Below are 26382 nucleotides of genomic sequence, written 5' to 3' on the forward strand. Positions count from 1 at the left end.
TTTCGTATAAAAGAGATCGATGTTTTAAGCTCCACCAGCTCCTCACAAGCAAAAAACACTTCTGGCAGCGCGAGTACAAAAAAATATACACACCTGTAAAAAATGGCACTTGAGGCATACATAGTATATCTGTGTAAATTGGTCCCGAGCCAAAAAGCATAAAAAACGCTGCTTTCGCTCCAGACTACCAAATACCGCCACAAAAACAGCCGCAGCAAAAACAACTCACGGCCAGCACATGCGTGGCAATGGTCACAGTCACCTACACTCCACATCACCAACCCTTGTTCGAGTAAACTGAGAGACCACAATTAAATGCTTTGTTACATTCGAGCATCAAGTTTTATGTAGGTGCACATCAGGGAGCACATCATGATTGGACTGATCCTGTTGATACAAGCACCATCTGCAGCCTGTCGATAATGAGCTCAAACAACAACACACACACACGTACAGACCAGTCAGCACCAAAAAAAGAAAGAAAAACAGGTAGAACTGCTTCACAACCGTATAAAAATAAAACTTTGCATCTTGATGCATGACAAGAGATGGCCGACGCTGTTAACCTAACAATCTACAGAAGTGCAGCACCTTACTTCAGAGCACCGTTGCATACTATACGTAGGGTCTACCTTCAGAAGAAAAGGTAAGAAGCGCTCCTGACAACATGTAACGGCAGTGAACAGCATACGAAGAGGCCGACTGTGACCATGACCATAACGACCCAACAATGGCTCCATTTCACTGGAAATGCACTAGAAACAACCTTCACCGCATGAAGAAAGGCCCCCCCCCCCCCGCAATTACTGCAATGTACTTCCTTGCGTAACAAGCATAAGCCAAGAACGTTTGCTGCACTTAGCTTGCTACAGCTGAACTTGAAAAACGACGAGTGGCAAAGCTTTGTGGAAAGTTGGGCACAGCAGACCGCACTTTTCACAAACCTCTGTCAATCATTGTAAGTGACATTCACAGCTAAGCTAATGCTATTACACCAAAGCAACAATCCTTGACAAAAAAACAAGCTGTATCTTATGCTCAGTGCTGAACAAATTACGCCACAGTTCTGCCACGTCAGGGGCGTTGCCAGAGTTCCTAACACACAAGTCCTTTTTTCTCACCTTCTATGTAATCTCACTAACACCCAGCAAGGCTGCTCAGTCCATGCTGACTCCTTGCACCTAATGTCAGCTGAAGCCAGCATTTGACAGAAGCTGCTCAAAAAAAAAAAAAAAAACAACTTGGAATATGCACCGGAACAAAGCTCAGCCCAGGCCACGAGAACGTGCTGAACCCTTCCCTTGTGCATCAAGAATGCACACCGCGAACAGCACATGCAGATTCGTATCACTTGCATCACAGCAGCACTCTTTTGTCGTTGCCATCGCTACCTCTACACGGAAACAACATCACCCAACATCGCTGGCAAAAGGCACTTGAGAGTTTTCCGAGCACCTGTGTTCACAGTGCAACGGACCACATCACTGCACTCCCAACAAAAACACAAACGGAATTCGACACATCCACAACCATAACAAACACAGATGCCAAAACAAAAAAACGGAAGCTGGCACAAAAAAAAAATACCAACCCAACAAACACATCTGAAGGTGCAGTGAGCGCTGTCAAAGCCAAAACCTGACAAACATTAACTTCTATTTTCTAATCAAATTACATGAAACGAACAAGTAAAGAACACCACAGATGGGCCAAACACATTCAAAACTCCTGCGAGGAGGGTGAGCTGCTGTGTGCCAGGCTTCTTTTAGACAGGACTTGACAGACTCATTACAGATACAGGCAATGTCAAATTACCTTGACAGCAACAAGGACTTTACTCACAGCAGAGCTTAGCACATCATGCAAGGTGCAGTCGTCAATGAGTGAAATGTGATAAACGCAACGGTGCGTCCATTATTGCTGCATTCTACACAGGCACTAGCGACGCATGCACGCTTTGGAAAGAGCTCAACAACATACAAAACCAGCACACATGCTCTTGCATGAATCCATCTCCGAATGGAATGTCCCCCCCTGCAAACAGCTTCGACAGACTGTGCACTCAGGCGACCACATTTCACTTTCTGACGACTGTACGCACATTACTGACAACTATAGATCCACAAACACCAGGTTTTAAAACTGAAACCAAACAGCCAAAAACCAGTCAGCTACAAAAGCAGACCTCAAAAACAAGAGTCGAAGCATATGCCTTCCTTAACCTCAAATTCTCACACCATACACCCTCCACCAAAGCACAAAATAATTAGCAGAGATCCCTCCATGAAAGCACAAACTAATTAGCAGAGATGAACGAAACATAATCCCAACTTGGGGAAAGCTTGAGCAGTTGAATGCAATTCAAAGCACCGAGATGAGAGGCTAAGAGGAGATTAACATTAAGCAAAAGCGAGATATAATATGAACAAAAGACGCATAGAAATGGCAAGGTTCCCACAATAGGCAGGCCAAATACCATCGAACATGACCATCCCAGAAGACAGCTTTTTTAGTTAGCTATCTTTGTTCTTTGGCGCCGTTTCCTTATGTGTCATAACCACCTCCGCTGCCCCAAAATTCCTAGCTTGGAAAAAAAAAAAAAACTTAACTCATTCAACTCAAACATCAGATATGAAAAAATAAATATGTGTAACATTTCACAACCTGATGATAAAATCATGTTTATGGAATACTCTGAATAATAAGTTTGTACATAAGTGATTTAGTGACCAATAAATTAGAATGTGAAGTGGTTAACAAAAAAAAAAACATGCTTAGGGACAGATGCTCAGCAGGCATGTCAAACAAGGGCCGGTATATTATAACGATTCTGAAACCAATTCCATTCCATATCTGCATTTCCTGTCATTCACCAAAGACTGAAGCGACGCTCAAGTCTGACGATAGTGGCAATGTGGTGCTGTTTCAGGCAGTGAATAAGGCAGGGAATACAAAAATGGAATGGAATCATTACATTATACCAACCAAGACTACCATGATAAATGCAAATTACCTTTTTTTTTGTGTGCGCATGTATGCATGAAAAATGAAATTGAGATACGAAAAAGATGAAAGCACACAGGAACCCTGTGCTTTACACCAGAGTGTCCACAAAAGGGGACTGACTCCTTGAATATCGACCAGATGCGATGAGCCTGGAGGTCACAACACGGTCATAGTTTGCAACCTGGGCAAAGGTGCTACAGTACACCACCATTCAGCCACCAAATTTTAAAAATAAACTTCGATTGTAAGATTTAAGTGCAAACCACTGAACACTGAGGCATGCGTGTTACTGCGGCAAAAGCCAAATAAAAAAAGAACGAGAAAAACCTAATAAAAGTAAGTAAAATGACACAGAAGCCAAGCACCAAGCAGAAGCTATAGCAATAGCAACCTGCACATTTATGCAAGCACTTATTCTAGCACGGCATAAAGCAGCAGCAAGCAGGAGCTATGTAATACACGACTGGACAAGGAATAGACAGAAAAATGGACGGAATAGTATATGCAGGCATGCTACATGCAATGACACGAGTCTGTGATGCAACATCGACACATCACAGATTCTTGTTTCATGGTTAAAACAAGAATCATGCCAGCTGATCGCTTGAATGCATGCAGAAGCATAAATGAGCGTGAGTGTGTTTTGGCTCACACAACTTACCACTAGGGCATCGGCAGTGCATGTCAAGCAACAATTTAGCTTGGAATGGGCTTCCAAGCGATATTGCTGTAATCACCTTCTCATCGAAGTTCATTCAAAGTGTAAAAAAAATATGCACGGCCATAACAATGTAACCCAATACTTCCCACCCTTCATGTAATACCCCTTCGCTGGGACCTTTAAGGTAATAAAATGAAATGAAATGCAGTTCTCTGCCTGAAGAGTCTAGTTTGCAACTCTTCCCAAAAGACAGAAGCTGTTCAATGATGGTAAAATGATGGGTGAAAGAAGAAATCAGGGATGGGTCTTCGCATTCCGCTGACCAAATCACTGGTTTCACCAGGCAGTGTGTATCTGACCACACCCCTGAATATTTCAGAGCCTACAGCAATGCTGTTCTGCATAGTATATCAGTTACCCTGTGACCGCCATGATGATGAAAAACAGGTCCTTCAAATCAGGCCTTCTCCCAGAGATGTGGAGAAAAGGATATGGAAAGAGGGAATATTCACAACTAGGATTACAATAAACCAATGTTTTTTATAATCCATGCAACCACAACTTTGACCTTCCACAATGAATCAGAAATCGACACACAGGTGCAGCCCCAGAGATGACCCCTTGACTGCCAGGCCAGCTAAATAACAACGAAGTTAGTAGTAATTACGCCTCTCTATCGAGCACCACACTTAACATCTTTTTCATGCAAGCCAATTTCATAGAAAACATTCACAGACCTGTGCTGCAGGACTGGTGACACCACTGTCACATGGGAACTTTCAATTCTGATCGAGTTAATTAGGATGAAACTCAATGCCAATTCAGCGTTACTACAGTAAAAGCTTGTCAATTCAAACTCCACAGGATCGGAAAAAATGTTGGAATTATCCGAAAGTTCAAACTACCGAATGACCCTGAAAAAACTGCCAAGAAGTGCCTGCATCACGGTAAACTTACTAGGTGAAAGACTGGCCGACGGGTGCCCGATTCTGAATGAAAACACAGCGGCAATGACTATTTTTCACATTTCCATCAATGCTTCATTACATGCCTCCATGCTGTCGGAAGCATCGAAGCAGAACTGCTCCAAAATCGTTAAGCGCCTCTCCAACGTTCTTCATGTTGATGTGATGAACTTACACAGCTGCCACATCACACCCATCATAAGAGGCATCATAAATGGCAATGTGACAAGCGCACAGTTTCGGTGCACTGGAAGAATGGAACCACGCGGAAGCGGCTCAGTGGCGCTGAAGCAAAAATAGAGGTGGGTGTAAGAAACACCACCGCTACGCAAATCAGCGTTTAAAATGTCAATTGCTGGCTGATGCTGTTTAATCACGCTGCCGTCACTGCGAGCTGGTGCAAAGCTCAGAAAAGTGACACCGAAACTAAACGATCGGACTGTTCTTGAAGATTGGGCTATCCGTATATTGTCATGTCTGCCATTGAGCGACACTGTCAGAGGTGCACAGGTCATGAGCAACTCTGCAGCATGGAATTCCAGTCTTGAATAGGGCAATATTGGCAATCTCTCACCGCGTTGATCGTACCTAGATGCGGCCACCCTTCAGAAGCCCGTTCGAATTTACCAGCGTGAGACCCATAGCATCCAAACTAGCGACCATACAATGCTATTTCCTTACTGCGCGTTGGCCGGGACCGAGCCAACAGTTCGAATTATCCGTGTTTTTGAATTAACAGGGGTAAAATTAACGAGATTTCACTGAACAAAACCAGTGTTAATATCATCGGGACCAATCCTGGTCGAAGCTAATTCCTGAACCACAATTAAGATTTTCCGGTTTGGTTTAAGGGGCGTCCCACAGCGACTCAGGCTACAAGGACCGCCATAGTGAAGGGTTACGGAAATTTTGATAACACCTGGGGTTCTCTAATGCGCACTGACATCGCACAGTACATGGGCCTCTAGAATTCCGCCTTCATCGCAATTCAACCGCCGCGGCGGGGATCGAACGCTCGTCTTTACGGTCAGGAGCCGAGCACCGTAACCACTGAGCCACCACGGTCGCAATTAAGATTTTTTACCATGGTCACGGAGTTGCTGCAGCTCCTTTTCTGCTCACGAAATATTCAAATGCATAAGAATAAGAATAAGCTGCTTGCTGGCACATAACTTGAACACGTACACAGAAATATTTAGATCAAAAGTGAATTGTAGATAACTCATTAATTTGCTACAACTTATACATGTGGGTGTATGCTGCATTACCTGATATGTAGAAGGCCAACTAATCAATCAGCAGCGTCCGGGAACATAACAACAGCTTTCTGTGTCACGTGCACTCAAAAGTTCATTCATGCATTGGATTCAATCAAGCTCGAAAGGGCCTGTGGAACATCTATATAGCCCATCCAGCTCACATGCTGCAAAATGTGTGTCGCACTGGATCATTGACAGTCAAGGGATTGGAAGTTAATCAAGTGTCATGCGATGCTTGTGAGATTAGATTGGACCACACACTCAATAAGGCTGCACTGGGCTACGGAGTGTGCTCAGCTGTGCCGCAGAAAAAAAAAAAAAATGAAACAACAAAAATATTTTTAAAAAAAAAGTCGAAATGAAAGGGACAGGAAACATTCACTGGACAAAGACCCATTCTCAATTTTTGTAAAGATGTTACCCCTTAGCCAGTAATGTAATGCAATGATCTCATAACTGGCAGCCTCACGGTCAAACAAAGTTATGCATTACAATACACAACATGGGCAAGCTCAAGAAACCCAGGATGTCAACTTCTGAAGGACGCCAACTGCACTTGTTTTAAAGAAACCACAATAATGGCAGGACTAACAGCACCGAAAGCTGCGCACCCATGGCAACAACTTCCTATCCCAGGAGAGGCACAGTGTTTTTCTTTTGTTCTTATTTTGATACCAGGGGCATGGACCAATATGACCGGTATCAAACAGGAACGGCTGCACTAGAAAGGGAGCCGCCCTTCAAAATGTACTAGCCGCTAGATAGGAACCGCAACCAAAAATACTATAAATAACCTTCCGTAAAAAAAAAAAAGCATTTCAATTTCCTTAATGACTTATTAAATAAACCAAGCACGTTTTGGGAAAGGATATAGTACTTACTCACACCGTACACGTCACCAGTATCATAATCTGAGCAATTTAAATAGTGCACCTGTGAATGCGGCAACAAACTGCACAGTGAGATCACACTCACAATCTCAGTGGAATCTCTGCAGTGAGCTCCCCAATGGCAAGTAGTAGCCTCAAGAATGTGGTATTGCACAATGTCGTTAAACATGCAACTGCACAACTGGAATGCTTGAATGTTTAGAGGCGTGCTTGGTTGATGATCAGACGCCCAGCAACATCATCAGCAAAAGGCTTGGTTGACAAATGGGCCCTGTATGTGTATCAAGAATAGAACGAATATAGAACAACTATTGCACATGACATGCATCGAACAATATTTTACATTGTAGTAAAAATCTGTTGTTAAGGCCGCATTTGTAAATGTATCAGTGCAATGGGCGAGTGCAATCACTTGCACTATATGGTCACATGCAGTTCAAGAACAAAAAGTCAAACGCCTTTCAAAGGAGGCCCTACAAGCAATGGCATCGACCGAGTGTCATGACGTCGCAGTCAACCGCCCTGCACCTGCTAGCATGCAACTCCTAATGGCCGAAGCAGTCGCAAGGCGATTGACCCTGTCACGACTAAGGCCCCTAATTTTTTGCAGTGCAAAATTTTCAATTCCGCAAAGTTAGAACACACAATGTGCAATATTCTGAGGGAAGGCTTCCATGCGTTAACGCATGCGGCCTTTCGCGCAGAAGTAGCTGCGCACTTTGCTTCGATGGCCCAAGGCAGTTAAGAAGTTGGCTTTTCGTCACATCATGAGAGCCTAGTGGGTGAGCTCGCTGTGGGTAGCTCGAAGAACAAAGGAAAAAAAAAATCCGCAATATTCCTGGTTTGGTTCCAAGTACAATGCGAGGTGCTCTCTGAAGCAATTCAAGAAAAAAAAACTGGAATTATAATTGTGCAAATATGGCAGTATTGCTTTAGACAAGCGCCATTATCAAGACTCCCTCCATTTATAGAAGCCTAAGGCCGCATCGTTGCCGGAACCACAGTGCTTGACGTGCTAGCTTGCTCAAGTGGATGGGGGAGCAAGCGTGTCAAGGCGCCACCAGAACTTCATTCGTTACCAGATTCTTCGTTTAAAAAGTTCAGACAATTAAATTAACCACATTCACCTCATTCTATTATTCCTACTGACATCCACAAATGTGTGGCCCTCCCCAATGTGTGCCTGCAAACACAGAATCCTGTGAAAAATGCTAAAATCCACGATTTTTCGCGGAATTGCGGAAAATAAGGGGCCTTAGTATGATAATAGGTCGGCACCACTAGATAGAGGGCCTCCACGGAGGGGTACTAATTTGCTTCTTGATTCTCGACATGTACCCAACCACAGGCGACTAAAGAAGTTTTAGAAGATGAAGAGGCTTTCAATGGCATCTGTCATGGAATGCAGCAACATAACAGAGATAACAGGCTGCTGCCAAGCACCAGTAACTGCTTCTGCTACTACAGCTGGTATGCAAGAGTGCGGCAGGTCTGAATATCTCCTACTTGAAAATTACCTTGTGCCTCTCTAGCAGAGAAGAACAGTTGCTCCTCCCTCAGACGCCCCAGAGTCAACTAACATCAGCTGCATCTCTGCGAGCTCTCCAGTGAGTGGACAGCTGCTTATACCTTTTGATCTTTAGCCACAATCGGGATGATGGCTAGCCATGCTGAGGAACATGACAGCCGATAGCCACGGCGCTCCTCAAACTATGTGCAACATGCCAAGAGTTTCCAATGTCCGCACTAAGCTCGGTGCCTGTTCACAAATGTGAGAATGCTACAGCAGGGTGGCAGTGCGCAGGTTGCCTCGGAGCACCGTGTCCATGGCGACCTGGAAGACCACCTGGACGTTGCTGGTGTCGGTGGCTGTAGTAAAGTGCGGGTAGACCACCTTGCCTGGGTCCCGGTTGCGGCTCTGGAATTTGTGCTGGATGAAGAGTGCCCCACTGTCCACGTCGTGGTCCGCGCCTGTGCATGCAATGGGGGAGGGACACGACTGAGCACTATGTGCACATTCTTCAGGCTGCACAAGTCGTGCCATCATGTGAATGGCTGCACCTTCAAGTGCACCCGGTGGGATGTGAAGAACAGCTTCCCACTTACTTCGCACTGCCTTTAAGCTACCTTCACAGTGCCTTCATGCTGGCTTCACAGTGCCTTCACGTTAGCTTTACAGTGCCTTTACGCTACATTCGCGGTGAATTTGTACTATCTTCACTTTGCATTCACGCTACCTTCACCGTATGTTCACTCTGTCACCATATTCCTGTTGCTATATTTTCAATCCATTGCAGCATGCACTGAAAATAAGGTAATACCGCCACTTGCTCGCACTGCGTTACACGAACGATAGGCCAGTGGCTTTGAGAAAACCACTACGGTGAAGTGTAATTCTAGTGAAGGGATCATCACACTTAGCATGCACTTGAATGCAGCCACACAGCTGCATGTGGAAGCTGTACATAGCTTTCGGTAGCCTTTGAGAGCTCCAGAGAGGCACCTAGTTCAAGCCCCAAACCAGCGGCTTATCTTATAATGACTATCTTTCCAATCTGTTCTTTCTAAGCTCTGCTGTCTCGAGTAAGTTCTGATTTGTGACGTCATGACTGACAGCTCCACAAACAGTCTTATTTGCAGGCTCTTGCATCAAAGCTGGGCCTGTGCAATGGCAAGGCAGCAAAACAATGAATAGTGAAAACAATGCTCAGAATCTTTAAAAAATGCGGTTCCAGGAACCACTTTTCTTCAACTAGTACAGGGACTTGACAAGGCTGGAAAAGGTAAGGGGTTTTGGCACAGCAACAACGGATAGTACTACTACTTGGCATTTCAGCTTGTCCGTTTCTGCCCCGTCTTGCCTTTAGGTGAGGTGCCAAAACTTTTTCAGCTGGAAAAGCTGTGTAGCTTAGCTGACCACCCACGCGGCTCCGATCTGGTGAGTGCTAGTTGCAATAATTCTCTCATTATACAGGCCATGAGTGCATCCTGGTAACTGAGCAGACGTGCAAAAGCAATTGTTTAGCCTGGTTGGCTCATGGATTTGCTTTGCTAGGTCGACGGCACACCTGGCGACGACTTTACACTCAGGTTAAGCTCTGATAAAGCTTTAAGCTCATCTCATCTGTTCACGCATGTGGAAGTTAATGGAGAAGACGATGTGTTATGCACAGCACAACAGTTTATGGTTGCAAGGGATCTCGTGCTGGAGCGCCACTTCCCCCACTTCCCTCCCAGGGAGTAAATCAGTGAAACAGTACCTCTACAGCTTTCATGCAGTGTTTCTGTACCTTCCTTCCCATGTGTCTTAGCAAACACACAGCGCATGGCTGATGTATCCTGTGTCACTTATTTCTCTTTTTTGCACCAATCTGCTTTTTTCCGTTTAAAATTTCTTTCACAGAAAAGGGGGAGGGGGGAGCAATGCAGTTTGCACACATGCTAGGTCGATCGGCCACCAGACAAAGGGGTGGTGCTGACCTTTGTAGTCTGGCATGTAGTACCGCAAGTGGCGGTCCGAGTAGACGATCTTCTCTCGGAACAGGTCCAGCTTGTTGAGAAACAGAATCTGCGGGGGAAGGAGATAGCAGAGAGATGTGGGGACAAAAATGAAAAAAGCAATCAATCTCACTTTTGCACAAAACTTGCAGGTAGCAATAAATAACAAAGAGGGAAAAAGAAAATTCATTGACGTGCACCGAAATGAGCTGTTTCAAAAACCAAATGCGATTTCCTCTTGTAACCTGGCTGCAATCTGATCCAAAGAGCAGTCGCAAGCCAGCTATACAATTGTTTTGCACCTGTCGAGGTCTGGACAGGTGGAGCAGGGAGGACGCATGCAGCCCACAGAGGGTGTATTCTGAAGGAAAATGAGCAGCCACTGCCTTGTACTGACAACTACTCATGGAACAACAGAAAGAGAGTCGGAGAGTTTCCACGTTTCCAGCCAATAATGAGGCACTCTTCTTCAATTTCAGCTCAGAAAAAAAGTCGCTGCTGGCTGTCAAACTAGACCTGAGCACACACACACACAACACTCAGAGTAACCAACTTCCTTTTCAAGTCGTAATTAATGTAATTAATGTAATAATGATGATGATTATGGATTTTTATGGCGCAAGGGCAGCTAAGGCCAAAGAGCGCCATGTCACAAGGTATTTTTTCTTTTTCTCAAGGTGGGGTCAAAGACCCATTTCCCAAGCATTTCACCCTAAATAAGCCGAGCACCAGACCAGGGGAAAGCTTGTACCCATTGTATCACCGGTGGGTACCCGGCGGCACTGGGGATCGAACAACGCACCTCCCGCATACGAATTAATGTAATAACTCAATGTTATTAATGTAATTAACTATGAAGAAACCAATTAGTCGCCTCGTACCTGCAGGTGTTTCAAGCGACTCGCTTCTTCAACTGTTGCAAAATAAATTTTTTTCTACACACCCACATCATGTTAAGGGGAGACGCGGGTCGAAGTTTAACCACAAATTTTACCGCGCAGTAACTTTCAACGCATCAAATACCACAAGAAGCCTAAAGCTCTGCATAACTAAAAAAGAAAAGCTTTCCTAGCTATTCCAGTGACGTGGATACAGCATGCAATGCAATTCCGTCTTCTATGCAGCTGCACAAGAAACGGCAATGCCATGAAAACTATAGACAGCCCTGCCCCTAGCAGCACAGGGCATTGGTTCAATGTTGGAAATGTGTTGGCAAAGGCTGGTCCTTTGTAGGGCCAGTATTTTCCAACACATCTCCAATATTGGGCCGATGCACTGTGCTGCTTGGGACAACCCGCGAGGTGAAATAAATGTGGACAACAGAGCACAGATGGTGGTTTGGAACGCTGCATGGGCAGGCAGAGAGAAAGGATCGACTCACCATGGAGGTGCCGGTGAAGAACATGTTGTTGCAGATGGACGAGAACAGCTTGAGGCTCTCGTGCAGCCGGTTCTGGAACGACACGTACGTGCGCCATGCATGAGTCGGAGAAAGGTCTACAAGCTAGGAAACCAAACGAGTTCCGAACAGATCCGAGGCCAAGTGTACTGTCAGCATCAAAACGAAATACGAACATGCCATTCGCGAACTGTACCGAAAAATGAGATTTTACTCATTTTAGCTGAGGGAAAACTACACCTTTACGCACTTGATTTTCACTCTGACAATGCAAAACCTGCTATGTGGAAGTGTTAACAGACCCTGCGTGTATTTCTCCTTCACCATATAACATCTAGGGGTTATCCTGCCACGTTTCATTTGACGTAATTTGACCTGACAAAAAAAAATTTTATTGGTTTTATCTTTCTTTTTCTGACTGCTTTTGCTTCATATGTTTGACTCTGCTTTTGCTACGATTGTTATTGGTTTTTTTACTTTTTATATTTTGTTTTTTGGTCTCTGACTGCTTTTGCTTCTCCTGTATGACTCTGCTGTTGTTACAATTGTTTGACACTGCTTTTGCTATGAGATGGCCCTTTTTTTCGTTTTTAATTCCTTTGATCAGAGATATCTGCTTGTCTAATCTGCAGTATATAGTCTGTTAACCTGATGTTCGAAGTGATAATGGGATGAGTATCATGCTTGAGTGGAACTGTTTAAATATGCCACCTTTCCATAGAATAAACAGTTGGTAGTGTGCGCATGTGGTGTCTCTTTCTTGTCTGTGTCCTGATTTGCGCAGCCGTTCATTTCATCATGCACCAACTCGACCCTCAGGCCGTTATTCTAACCTTCGGACTTTTAAATTCTGAAATATCCATCACGAATATGTATGCACTTCTATGGGTTGACTAACGGTGCCTCATCGAACTCCGAAATATCCTACAAGTCCGAATTACCTGCCGGCTACAGCAGTAGTGAGTTAGGGCCCCCACTGGGGGGGGGGGTGGCTTCACGAAATGTCGCCCACTCACCACGCTAGGATCCTCCTGGAGGGTCATGTCGTAGCCGCTCAAGGCCACGACGTACAGCACGGCCTTGACGTCGTCAAAGCACTGGATCCACTTGCGCCGCTCGGACCGTTGGCCACCCACGTCAAACATCCTGCAGGCACAACATGCGTGCGTATCAGACACTGTGAAATGCGCTCCAAGAAAAAAAATGCTCCAAGAGACTTCTGCCCTGCAGTGAATCTAATGCTGCTACTGATGATGATGATGATGCAAGCTAGGCTGTCATTGACCTACAGGTGGGAAGATGCATGAATGATCGTCCCTTCAACTCCCAATGACAGGCATCTCTGTTAGGCACTATGGAAAGGAAGAAAGAACTAGCAAGGAGAATTTCCTGTTGTAAAATCCCTAAACTTTTGGCACTGCCAAAAAGATTCAAACACAAACTGCTAATCCACTGCAAATGGGTCATGGGAGAAGGTTTCCAGTAAACGTGTCTGAATAATAAACTTCCAACCATTTTTGAATTCACATCAACTAAAGCCAAAAAGATGAAGTCAAATTGACTTTGAATAATGAAGATTACATACAGAGCACTCTGAGACCAACAAACAAATTAAAGTGACCAGCTTCCACCATGGAAAATCGTCCACTCGTTTCCCTCTCAGTAGCATATTCATTTCTTCAATCAATAATGCATAGCCAAAATCACTGGTGGCATACACAACAGCTTAGACGTAAGCCAGAAGCTTGAGACATTTTGCTTGCTTGTAATCCCTCCAAAATATCCATTTGGGAATTACTCTCCACTACATTTCCGTACCTGATCTGCAGAATGGTACATAACAAATCAAGAGTAGATTTGTCTTACAACTGTTGTGGTAGGGAGCTGCAATTACGAACTGCCATGCGGTAACACAGTCTGCTTTACCATTTATTCTGAGTCGACGATGAAGGTTTATGCAGGTCTCCTCATAGCACCCATCCATAAGGTGTCTTTTAGTGCCACCACTTTTACCGCAAGCATATGTAGAGAATTTGAGTACGAATTTTGCAATGAAGCATAAATTACATGCACAGCAAGTACTTGTATGCAAATGCTGCACTCCTTTCATCTTTAAGCAGCGCGAAACACAGGACGCAGTGGAAGAAACAAGAGACGACACGAGTCTCTTGTTTCTTCCACTATGTCCTGTGCTTCGCGCTGCTTAAAGATGAATCTATTCCAACTTGCCCAGTTTTCTGTTCTCGCTGCACTGGTGTTGGCCTGGTGAATTTTTATCGCCAACTGCGATGTTTTGTGAAGTAGACCATCACTGACCAGGTGTGGAAAAATAAAAAAGAGAAAACAGAAAAAAATGCACTAACATTGAGGTCGAAAACCTGATAAATGCACCACCACAAGTGGAGGGCCTTTCGAAGGATATGATGCACTCTGCAGCTGGGATGCTTCATCGTTTAGGTTAACCGTTTGTAGCTAGTTCAGACAGCCACTACAAAATGCAGCACAAATGACCGCAACTAATGTGAACCTATGCACAACAACACTGAACTATGCTAGCGGACCCATACTGCCAGTAGTTGCAGAAGGCAAAATTTTGCATGAAAAAATCGTGCCACATGGCACCAGTTACCAAGACTGCAGCAAACCGGTATCAGAGGTTTGAAACCTTAGGAACGTCAATTCCAGAGACCATGTATGCACAGCTAATTATGTTGAGCTTGAATTTTCTGACCAGTTAATATTTGATTAAAATTCTAACTTGAATGCTTGTGCACCCATAGCTTCCAGTGCAGTGTTTTTCTTTCTGAGCGTGATGCCAAAAACCAATGCTGTCCACTGCCCACTGGACTATGCGCACAGATGCAACCCACCTGAAGACAATGTCGTCAATCTTGAAGTGGGTCTCAATGATGCCATTGGTGCGCACGCGAGCCCTCAGCACGTCCCTCGGCGTAGGCATGTATTTCTCCGAGCAGATGCGGTCCATGTTCTCAAAGAGACTGCGGTAAAGGCGGCAACGGTCAGGGAACTCCCCTCGTCACTACGTCAATTTACTAGCAGTTTCATCATAAAAAAACGACCACAGCACACCTGTTCACCCCCCCCCCTGTTTACAGCCTCTGCTGGCCTCATGCTGATTTGCTGAGCACATTGAAGACACGAGTGCTAACAAATCTGTGCGCAGTCAACAAAACACTTGCAACGGAGTCTGCGTAGACAGGCAAGATCTCTGCCCCTATCCCCGTTTACTAATTGATTCTGGTGGAAGAAAAAAGTTGTGCTGGTGGCGGTGGGGGTACAGGTCTAAGTAATAAGGCTGGTCTTGATGTCTCAGTAGTGCCAGGAAAAATTTTATGCTATGAATTTGACCACACCCTGTTGAAAAGTACTTCCAACCCAAAGCCATTTCAATGCCGCACTCGAAAACCCCCCTCCAAAGGTGAGCAATGCTTATCCAAGTGCCACTCACTAGAGGGCCGAGTCGTTGAGCTCGTACTCGAAACCCCGGGCGACAGCCAGCCGGACCCCCTTGTCGTTCCAGAGGTTCTTGAGGGCGGACGCCACAAACGGCAGCATGGTCATGCTCTCGTCGAAGCAGCACTGGCAGCTGAGCACTGTCTGGGCATACATCTGCCACATGGGGCAAACAACAGATCGCCCAAAGTGAGACAGGGTGTCTTGCAAGACCGTTCTGAGAGCCAATTAATATACACTGTTCACTAGTCGCCTAAATAGCATACATCAAAGGAAAAATAAGCAAATCATACAGACACACCTCTGCTATAAGAAAAAGCAGGAGTTTATACAACATTCAGTCGACTCTCGATTGATTTGAACTAGACAGGGACATGAAATCTGTTCCAATTATGGGGGGGGGGGGGGGGTATGAACTAAAGAGTTTTTTTTAATAGACATAATGTCTACAGGATCAAATCATAGCTTCAAATACATTGACCGTTAAAAGTAAGTAATAATAATTAAGAATTGGTTTTTTGGGGAAAGGAAATGGCGCAGTATCTGTCTCATATCATTGGACACCTGAACCGCGCTGTAAGGAAAGGGATAAAGGAGGGAGTGAAAGAATAAACGAAGAAGAGGTGCCGTAGTGGAGGGCTCCGGAATAATTTTGACCACCTGGGGATCTTTAATGTGCACTGACATCGCACAGCACACGGACGCCTTCGCGTTTTTCCTCCATAAAAACGCAGCCGCCGCGGTCGGGTTCGAACCCGGGAACTCCGGATCAGTAGTCAAGCGCCCTAACCACTGAGCCACCGCGGCGGGTTTAAAAAGTAAGTATGTTCAGATTACCAACAGCCCACTGTACCACCAAAGTTCCCGTGTTGCCACTGACATTGCCAATGGTGAAACTGCTAATACTGCTGCTACCATGCAATCACTAATCACACCTCACTTGTGATGACAACCTCACTTTCCTGCCATCATATACAGACTGCTCTGATGCACTATGTGCACATGACAACGAAAAATTACATACACGAGTGAAACACACATCCACAGGGTTGTAAATCTGGTATGATGTCAGAAATACAAGGAGATTACAAGTAGCTCGTCATAACGCATGGCCTATGCTACCATTTGCATTCACAGAGAACATCAAAGTGTGCCATATCATCTGCTTGATCCAATCTCCTTTATAAAGCTCTTGCATTTCCTCTGGAAACAACAACGGTGGTCATGCTGTAAACTGCCACTCATCCCCTCCTGGCCTCATACTAAACTGTACAAGATTAGACCAGACTACCGTACACAACAGTAATTCATGCGTTCCAAAGCACTCTGGATTCATAGTAAAAAACTGTCCCAGTCATATGGCTGCTTACAGTTTGGTTAGTGGGTACACTTCTCACTCTGGAAACTGCTCCAGACACACTGATCATGTGCTTGCATGTCTCAGTTCTGTCTGAGTGCCCCCCCCCCCCCCCTCCCATCCTTCCCCTGCTCCGGTGCGGTCCAGCGGACCAGAGAGTCACCATTCAGGTTGACCTACCTGCCTTTCACCGAATGAAAATAAAACTCTCTCTCTCTCTTTCTGGACTCGTGAGCATGAGCTCACTGGTGGTGGTGATGGCTCCATTTTGAATGGTGACACATCAATGAAGGCAATGCAATCTCTCTCTCTCTCAATGGATGTGAATGCTTGAGTTCCACTGTAACAATATTCGACTGGACATTAAAGAACCCCAGGCGATTCAAACCACTCCAGAGTCCTCCATTACAATTCCTCATAGCCTAAGATGTTGGTCTGGCACTTAAACGCTTGCTGATCACTGACCGAGCTTATTGTTCCAAAGTGGCACTCCACTGGGCTGAAAAGTAGAGTGACCACCATTAATGTCGCTATTCATAATAAGCCCGTTTACTTGTAGAACAAACAAGGACCACAAAATTCCTAGCCCCACGATCACAAACAGACGCTTGCTCTCTCTCTCTCTCTCTCTGTGTAGCTCGCTGCAAGCATAAGCAACGTGCCTGCTTCCCACCAGCTCCCTAGGTGCCAATAAATGTTCAACTTGACCCCTCTGGGACATTACAAAGAGCGGGAAGTAGTTCAGTGCTCGCATTTGGTGCACACAAATGTGCTGCACAGGAGAGGCAGCTCCAAGAGCAGCCCACCTTGTTCTTGGGATTCTCGAGGTTGATCCGCAGGATGCCCATGCCCGTCAGGACGTACTTCATCGAGCCCAGCAGGTTGTCCAGCACCGTGGGCTGCACAGCACCGATGAGGAAAGCACAGAGTTAGGTGCCAGTGGGTAGGGAGCCGGCCGCTATAAGAAGCTCTTCAACTGTCAGCTTTACCCAACACCAGGCAAGTGTTGTACCTGCCCAAGTGAAGCGCAGCTGTTCACGGCTTCACACACTTCCTTCATCGTCAAAATGCTTTTCTTCTTTTTTTTTCCCCCGCTCAAAGACACGGCAACTGTTGGGTTCGTCCCGCTGAGTATTGAATAAAAGTTGGGCTTTCCCCCGAGAAACTCAAGGTGCTTTCAATACGGCTATGCTTTTTTTTTCTAGTCCGTGTTATGTTATGCTCCACACATTTAATTTACGACAGACATAAGGCCAAAAGAGCTCTTTCGAGGAATGTTGTAGTAGTACCCAATACATGAATTTTGGTTTCGGTGAAGGGACTCACCCGGAAACTGCGCAGCTCTTCATCAGAGAAGCCCTCACTGTGGATGATCTTCATCTGCTTCACGATGGTGCTCTTGCCGCTCTCACCAGCCCCTGTTCACCGCAAGATTAATAATAATTGGTTTTGGGGGAAAGGAAATGGCACAGTATCTGCCTCATATATCATTGGACACCTGAACCGCAAGGGAAGGGATAAAGGAGGGAGTGAAGAAAGAGGTGCCGTAATGGAGGGCTCTGGGATAATTTCGACCACCTGGGGATATTTAACGTGCACTGACATCGCACAGCACACGGGCGCCTTAGCGTTTTTTCCTCCATAAAAACGCAGCCGCCGCGGTCGGGTTCGAACCCGGGAACTCCGGATCAGTAGCCGAGCGCCCTAACCGCTGAGCCACCGCGGCGAGTAATCGCAAGAGAGATTACTCTTTTAACATGTGAAGCCAAGCCTGGGACTACGTTGCGGGATTAATCAGGTCTGTCTGGGACAACATTCACATATTAGAGGAATTGTTCCCTAGCTTTCTTTTTTTGTGCCATGGAGGCAGTGAGTGCAATAATGGTGACTGAATGCAAGGTCATGCACAGGATATGCGCCGATTCCAAATGTGACCTGCACAATGAATGGAGGTGAAACATTGCAATTTTGTAGCAACAGCTACATTACAGTAGCATTTCGAGCCTTCAGCGTGGTGCGGAGCAGCTGCCAGCAGCACGGCGCCGTGGCTGATCATGTGGTTGGTCACGTGACCAAGTTCTACTCAGCCAGCTGTAGCTTGTGGGGACCTGCCCTGCAGCCCCCTGAGTTTGCTTTCCCGCAAGGCACCGTGCAGCAGCAGTCTCACCCCGAGGATGAACGCGTTCCCTTGTCAGTTACATTAACTGGCAAGAGAGGACGCCAGAGTCGCTGTGCGGGAGACTGCTGAAGCCCGCACGCGGAAGATGGGGTCTTCGGCTGGGATAATCGCTGCGAGCGGATGCGTCGCTCGCGGCTCCGCTCTTCGCCAGCGGGGCGAAGAAGCGACGGGGAGACAGGCTCCCGTACTCGTCCCGTCCGGCCTGCGGAGTTTATATCCCTTGCCCTAGCGTGGGCGAACATTCGCTCGGAACCTTGCTGGTGAGTCGGACGACCTCGATTCATTAGCGTACCTTGTTGCTAGCTGGCGTTATTGTTTCTGTAGCAATAAATGCCTGTTTGTGTCAGCCAATGTGTCGTTCCTTTGTTCCCTCAGAGCAAGGCCCGCCGTGGTCGGCAAGCGCTCGGTAGCGTACGCGATCACGGGGTGGGGTCCGGGCGGCTTTGAACCGTGTCAGCCGCGATTGAGTGAGGAGAACGTACTTATCTCCCCAAGGCTAACCCCACAAGCTGTCGTGTAGCTCCAGGTTTAACCAGAGCGAAACCACTGCCAATTTTTTATTTTTTACAATTTTCCTATTTCATTCACACCTGTTTACCTTAACGTACAGTATGGTTGTGAAACATGACGCTAAATAGGCACTGACTACAGCCATGTGAGGAATGTCGGACAAAGAGCACTACTCTTCAATCAAACGCCAAAACTTGCCAAGCACCAGTTACAAGAGGCATGCGGTGCTTACACTACCACAATCAACACATCAAATATACCTTACTCCATTGATTGCATAAGCTGCTCCATAGAATTCTCTTAGCAGAGAGAGCCCAGTCTATAGACCACCGGTTTGGCATGCATACCCAGATGTTGTGTCAAAGTGGCCACGACGGTGCTGAGAAACAGACTTAGTTTTGAGCTTCACAGCAAATTTGCGGTTCAGTTTCACTAAACTGTCTCCTGAAAGCGTGTGCAAAGCCACTCCTGTCTGAGCATTCCACACTTAAAGGGGACATTGAGGCCTACTCCATCAAATTACTGTTTCCACTAAAAATTGACTCTCTGCTTCTTTCAGGCTATAGTAGCGTTTGACTGGGACCAAAAGGCGTATTACTGGCCGACAAATATGAATTCAAGCATTTTTCCGCCCCTCACTTCAAACTCATGACATCTACACTGTAAAGGACCGATTGCTGCTATTCTGAAGCGAACAGCATCACACCGTAGCCTCTGGGATCTACACAAAAAAATCTGGCGGCAGAGCGCACAGTTTATATGCGAAATTGGCCAACGATGGTGCTAACTGTATTTCAATTCTTTTTTGTCTTTTCTAGCTTATAAATGCAATGTTCCCAGTGACGGTGCTTTCTTCCATTGTTTGAATGCCACAGTTGACACAGCCCAACTTCCATTTTTCTTGAGTTTCCCTTTAAAATCCTCAATGCCACCACGGTAGCTTAGTGGTTACGGTTATCAGTTGCTGACCCGAAAGATGCGAGTTCGATCCCGGACGCGGCGGTCGAATTTCGATGGAGGCGAAATTCTAGAGGCCCGTGTACTGTGCAATGTCAGCGCATGTTAAAGAACATCAGGTGGTCGAAATTTCCAGAGCCCTTCACTATTGCGGCCCTCATAGCCTGAGTGGCTTTGGGACAATAAAACCCAAAAAAACCATAAAATCCTCAATGCAGCCAAATTCAACAGGCATAAGCCTTGGAGTTTTCTCACCGTCTAAGACACAACAATTAGCCACAACAGTAAACAAGCTTGGCAGGCTGACACGACTCAAAACAGTGGCATTGCTCCCTGAATAAAGTTCTTCTGGGTGCCGCCATGTGCAATGATGGGGAGGGGGAGGAAGCCGGGCACTTCCTTACCGAGCAGGAGGATCTTGATGACATTGCACTCCTCGCGGGCGAGCTCGGCAATCCGCCGGTCGATCTGGGCGCTGCGCAGGCGGGCTTTCCTCTCCTCATCGTCAAGACTGAGGCATCCCCCCATGCTCCATCACACTCTGCGCTGGGGCCAGGCCACAACGACACAGCACAGGGACCACCAGTCTCCTCTTCCTCCGTTCACCCACCAGTGGAGGGAAACTGCAATGCAATGCAATTCAGTACCCGTGCCGCCATCTGTTGGGAAACCAAAAAAAATGCTTTTTAAACTAGACACAGAGTGCCAGAAAACACACAAGCTGGATTTTTGACGAGCCAGGAATGACAGTTCATTTCTGGCGAGCCTGGTTCATTCAAGTCCACTAGGGAGTTAAGATCTTAACCCATATTTGCAGAGTCGACTTTGTAACACTGGGGCAGACGCTCAAGCTGGCACATCTGACCTTTCAAACAGTCAGTCAAGCAAAAGGCAAGGGCAGCAAAGTGGCCACGGAAAATGACCCATCCCTTGCTGATCTGTTTGTTTCAAATTCTTGGCAGCAGAACAACAGAACTGTTTAAGGACTTAACAAATCTAAGTCATCTCTGCAACATTAGCACAGATAATGAACTGTGAAGTTACGCTGCTGTGGTCTACAATACAAGGGCGCAAACAAAAAGGTAACCATATTGAGCTAGTCTGCGATTTACTATGACCTTAAAGGGCGGTTCACATGCAAGCGATTGAGCGAATTGAGCGACCAGCGGCGCGGCGCAGCAATGCTTTTCGCAAGGTTCCGTTTCACACGTGTCGCTCCAGAGCGTTTACTGCCGCTGCGAATGCCAGTGTTGCTGGCAAAGAATACGAGCTCACGGTTGGTTCCGGTGGTTTGCAACCATCAACACGGGCAATGTTTTCAAAGATTGCTCAAATTTTGTTAAGAAATAAAGAACTTTTGTTTTTTAAATATCAACAACTTCTTATTTTGATGCCAATAATATCATTTTTTTAAGTTCGTACGTGCATGTCAGCACGTGTAGTAAAAAAACATTGTCCTTCCCACACGAATACTCTTGTTACGTGGCTTTTCCGCCGTGCAGTCATTGTTCAGAGGGCGGAACTGTCGTGCTGTCGCTGCGAAAAATTTCCTACTTGTTGGAACCCCTTTACTCTGGCCGGCCCAGCCACCGCGACGGGTCGAAACAGGTTTTTACGCCGTGGCGACAGGATTCACTGGCATTTTCGCTTGCATGTGAAACAGGCTTAAAATATACTGCTATGAGGTATAAAACAAACTTGCACTGTGTAAATGGCCACTATTTCTGCATTGGCAAAGGTGCAGATTGTGAACAAGATGTGCAAGATGTGAAGCTTAGCAGCTTCAATTTAGGCATAAATTTTCAATGTACCTCTGAGGCTCAGCTCCAAGTTTTCCACAACTTTTATAACAGCAGTAATTTTCCTGCCTCGTTCAATGGCTCTGCACGCTCCCCTAAACCAAGCTTGATTGTAAAGTGCCAATTTTGCATAATCAATACATGGAAGCAAGCCTGGGCCTATAAATGACCTGGTCAAGCCATGCTCGCTGTTTCTGCAGCTTCTACAATACCTGCAGTTCTCACCACCTCATTAACCCATTACAAGCATTCTGGGTGGGGGGGGCCTTCAGATCAGCCCCGCATCCAAACACACTGTAATTTCCATCAACAAGCTTTGCACATCAGCACAGGTCATGGAATGTACACAGCCTAGCAGATTTCGAAAGATGCTCTTCAAAGAGTGAATGCAATGCATTGCCAGTGCTTCACTTCATTGCAGTGAAGTTGAGAGACGGGGCCCTTGCAAACAATGCCGCCAGATAAAATTTCTGAACACCCATTACACGTGCACTTATACATGGAAATTAAAGATGCTGATAGCAAAAATTCACCAGTGCTCGTCCTTGCCGGACAAGTTGCAGAACTCAGCGAGATCTGAGCTCAGGCTGCTGATCAATCGCCAAAAATTTTCATACCACTATGCAATGACAACTGATTGTGCAACTAGAGTCACTGGATAAGTTTTCAGTGACTCTATGTGTACCAGCAAAACAATGCCTTCTTGTGCCTGAGCACTGTCTACAGCATCCTTGAGTGTAAAGCGGACGCAATGAAACTTTGTTTAAGGAGATGAAGACCATCTAGTATGGTTGAGAAGACCTGCAGCGCCACCTTGCACTACGCAGACTGAACTGGACGGCGCACGCTACGGTGCTGGAATGCTCTAGAGACAGCTCTCGCTGTAAGATAGACTGTGACGTTAACATGCAAGACACCACTGGTTTACACAGTATACTAATAGTTCTGACTGAAATCATGATCAATACAAAAATAGTTTATGTTCTCCCGTCGTGGTGTTGTTGTTCATGTTCACGTTAAGATGCATTTATCATTGAGGAATTTATCACTCAGGAATGATTCAAACTTGTGACACTGGTGATGATGTTAAGTGGTTTGGGACTTCAGGATAGTTGATAGGATGAGGTGAGTGCTATGGCCTATAGTAGGGTACAACTTAAAAAAAAAAGAACAGCAGTTTCTAACACTGGGCCATGGTCCGCAGCGCCCTGTATTACTCCGCTAGCCAAACAACAGTAAACGAAATCGGCTTTCTAACGTTTGCCTTCATTAAAACAGCCGGTATCAAAGTTCTAGAGCTTATAATTTTTTCTCATGATCAGTTTCTTGTTTAGGTAACGAGAAAAGTTTTAACTACGTACCACTTTTTTGTCGTGGAAGAATTCTGTGCAGTGGTCCTGAATGTGGGTGGAGCTTCACTGCAAACTTAAGTTGTATCCGACTATAGCTTGATTTGTGCAGTTGCTGCACTTCAGTTTGCTCATTAAAGCATCCTGAGGCAGCAACATCAGCCTTTCAAATTAGTGTCTTTTCTTGCTTAAAATACCTTCGTTTTAAGTGAAAGTGACTTATTTGTCTACAGAATACGGTACTAAAAAAAAAGTAACATTGGCAACATTGGCACTGGCAGGAAAACAATGTCCTGGGAACAAGAAATAAACTGGGAAGAAAGGGGGCTGGGTAAAACCTTTCACACATCTCGAATGACAATGCCCCCAAACCCCCTTCAAACAGCACCCCTCACTTCACCCCTCCCCTCAAGCTGCACATAAAATCCCCCCTGGGCATGCACTCCAGGGGGATTTTATATGGATTTTATGGGGATTTTTAAAAATAATTTGCAGTGTTAAGACAGAGAAAAGTAGTTTATTTCATGCACGGTGCGCTTTTTGTGTGCTAGCATGTGCTACATACCTAACTGAGCAACTGCATGCACAGTGCAAAATTTATTTCACTGCAGATGTACCATAGTTACTTTTGTAAAGACACCTCAAAAATCTGCCACAGGGCTGCCAATTATCACCTCTTTTTCTATCCCCTCACCTCTCTCATTTCATTTCTCCATTCTGCCTGCTATCCTTTATTTCCGCTGCCCCAGCTCAGGTGCTTCAGTATCGATGGCAGATGACGGTGCAAGCAAAAATCTTTTCCTTCCTTTTTATTACTATTTTAATAAAACCACTTACTACTACAACTACTGCCAATTGAAATACCAAAAAATGCTAGGATACATTTGTTCATAGCACCCTAGCTAGCATATGTGTACTCTCCGACGTACAAGTTTTATTACCTTTTTTTACATGTTGCATGACGATGTGTAGTGTAGACAAGCTGTAATCAGTCTGCACTGCAACTTGCATACTGAAAAATCCCAGTACTCTTGAAAACGAGAACAAATACAATAAATAGAGCCGATTGCTTGATGACGCAACTGACACGTGAAGATCGAACTAGTGAACTAATTCAGTGCCGCACAAACACACATTCGCCTCGCGACCAAGTACACGAATTAATGTCCCCAGACGACAAATGCTATCTAGGAACTTCAGAATGGCCAACAAACATACGCCACACAGTAGGCGCTATGCACGAGTTCATATGCCGCACCGTTCATTGCGCGATCGCAAAAAAGGCTCGAAAAAGAGAAAGAAAACAACCGCAAAGGAACGAACAAAAGCGCCATCCCCCGACAGCGCTCCACCCCGGCACTTTTTCAAGCCGCAATCTGCCTCGGCATCGCTCAAAAAGCACGCGCCAAATCACCTGTCGTCCCACGCCCACGTGCAAGCGATCAGGCACACCTTGCGCGCAGGCGAAAAAAAAAAAAAAGAACCCTCAAACGATGAGCAACAAACATGCACACAACTAAACCGGCCAGCGCAGCAACGCGGGCTTGAATGAAACAAACAAATCACAGCTCAGAGCACAACTAGCGGTCGGTGAGTTATGAGCCGAGAGTCAAAAGGGAAGCCGAGATCATGCGCACATCCGGGTCCCGCCGCTCTCACGCTACGCCGCTACGCCCGACTACGAGCAGGTGCGTAGCCGGCGTAGCGGACCGTGTGGGAACGTCCGTGCGGTATCCGGCACGACCCGGTCACGCAAAAAAACGTGCAAATTCGACAACTGTCACATGAAAGGCGCTTCGAATTAGGGCCGTCAACTCTGACTGTAGTAGTACAACACGAGCGGAAAACGCACACAGCATGAATGCATATGGTCTTTTCGCTGAAACACCACTTGGTTCTAAAAAAAAAAAAAAAAGAGTTTCAAGCTTTCTGGATTAAGAAAGGGAGCCATTAGTATGACGAATGCAGAGCTCTTTTCTTTGTGTAGGATCGTTCTTTTCTACCAACCGGGAGCTTGGGAGCGATTCGGCATATGTCAGTTTGAGCCCGCGGCAGTTCTCCGCCGATGTTGAGCGACGACCAACGTTCAGTGCGAGAATCTGAAAAACCCGAGCTTTCAAAATGCACAGCTCGCAACCTCTGACCGAAAGATGGCACTAATACATCAACCCGTTTGTTGCAACATTATTACTAGTCTCATTTGAAGAGGCGTTTGATTACATAACCTCGGGCGCAACAAGATATGAAGGGTTGCCGACGGATGGCCAACTGTGTCTGGTGGAGCCCGCCGACAATAAACTCGTTCAGGAAATGTTCGCAGCAATCGCTCCAGATAAGATAGCCCGGCGCCGCCAAGTGACGCAAACGCGCACGTGATGACAGCCGTACCGATCTCATTTCCGACAACAAAGCGCGTGCCAGCGGCGGACATTTTTAAATAGACGCTGATGAGCCGCTTACGCCGAGTCTGTTCTGACGGAGAGGTCGGTGCGGACGGTGTGTACGATGGCCCGAAGGGTGGCGACGATCACCACAGGCTCGGTGTTAGCGGTACGTCCACGGGTCTTCTCGATCCACAACAGACACAAGCGGTTCAACGACAAGACGCCTAGAAAAGACGATAACAATGCAGCGAGCACAAAAACGTGCTCATGCGATGACTCACGTATGCACGCACAGGCTTGTTGACATTCCCAGAACACCTTGCGGGGAGACGCAGACGCCAGCGAAGCTTCAGCTCACCGCTGTAGCGTGTCGCCCGCATCGCAACAAGCCACTTAACAACGTAAAAAGAGATGCTCGCGCTCTCAAGACTCCGCAGAAAAACGTAAATTGCTCTAACCTAAACTAAACAAACGCAAACCACCATTATTTAATGATGTCGCACATGCATAAACTGTATCTCAATAAAGCCAACTTTCCAAGGACAAACCCTGTCATATTAGCAGTATACGTTGGTAGACGTTATATGTAGCTTTACTGGCGAGGTATCTTTAACTTTGGTCACATTTGTTTCAAAAATATGCGCCTGTGCGTTTTCAGGAAATCTGATTACACCTTTACTTTATGTGTTCTTTCC

General features: G+C 46.0%; 1 protein-coding gene across 1 annotated transcript; it reads right to left on the reverse strand.

The window, feature by feature from the left end:
• LOC144101742 (guanine nucleotide-binding protein G(o) subunit alpha-like) lies at positions 1–25984 on the reverse strand. Its single transcript, XM_077634877.1, has 10 exons — positions 25764–25984; positions 20560–20778; positions 17836–17927; positions 17316–17408; positions 15148–15308; positions 14549–14677; positions 12695–12824; positions 11661–11732; positions 10262–10349; positions 1–8752 (listed from the first exon to the last, which is right to left on the reverse strand). Exons 2-10 carry the CDS (start codon positions 20681–20683, stop codon positions 8562–8564), a joined length of 1080 nt encoding a protein of 359 aa, XP_077491003.1. The 5' UTR covers positions 20684–20778; positions 25764–25984; the 3' UTR covers positions 1–8561.
• Between the last annotated feature and the right edge of the window lie 398 nt (positions 25985–26382).

Source organism: Amblyomma americanum, chromosome 8 (genome assembly GCF_052857255.1).
Source record: "Amblyomma americanum isolate KBUSLIRL-KWMA chromosome 8, ASM5285725v1, whole genome shotgun sequence".
Taxonomy (NCBI): Eukaryota; Metazoa; Arthropoda; class Arachnida; order Ixodida; family Ixodidae; genus Amblyomma; species Amblyomma americanum.

Excerpts from the sequence above, each read along its gene's own strand:
- LOC144101742 (XM_077634877.1), bottom strand. The coding sequence starts at position 20,683 with ATGGGGGGATGCCTCAGTCTTGACGATGAGGAGAGGAAAGCCCGCCTG. Across the intron at positions 17,409-17,835 it reads AAGAGCTGCGCAGTTTCCGG|CCCACGGTGCTGGACAACCT; the intron begins GTGAGTCCCTTC and ends GGTGCTGTGCAG. Across the intron at positions 15,309-17,315 it reads TCGAGAATCCCAAGAACAAG|ATGTATGCCCAGACAGTGCT; the intron begins GTGGGCTGCTCT and ends CCCATGTGGCAG.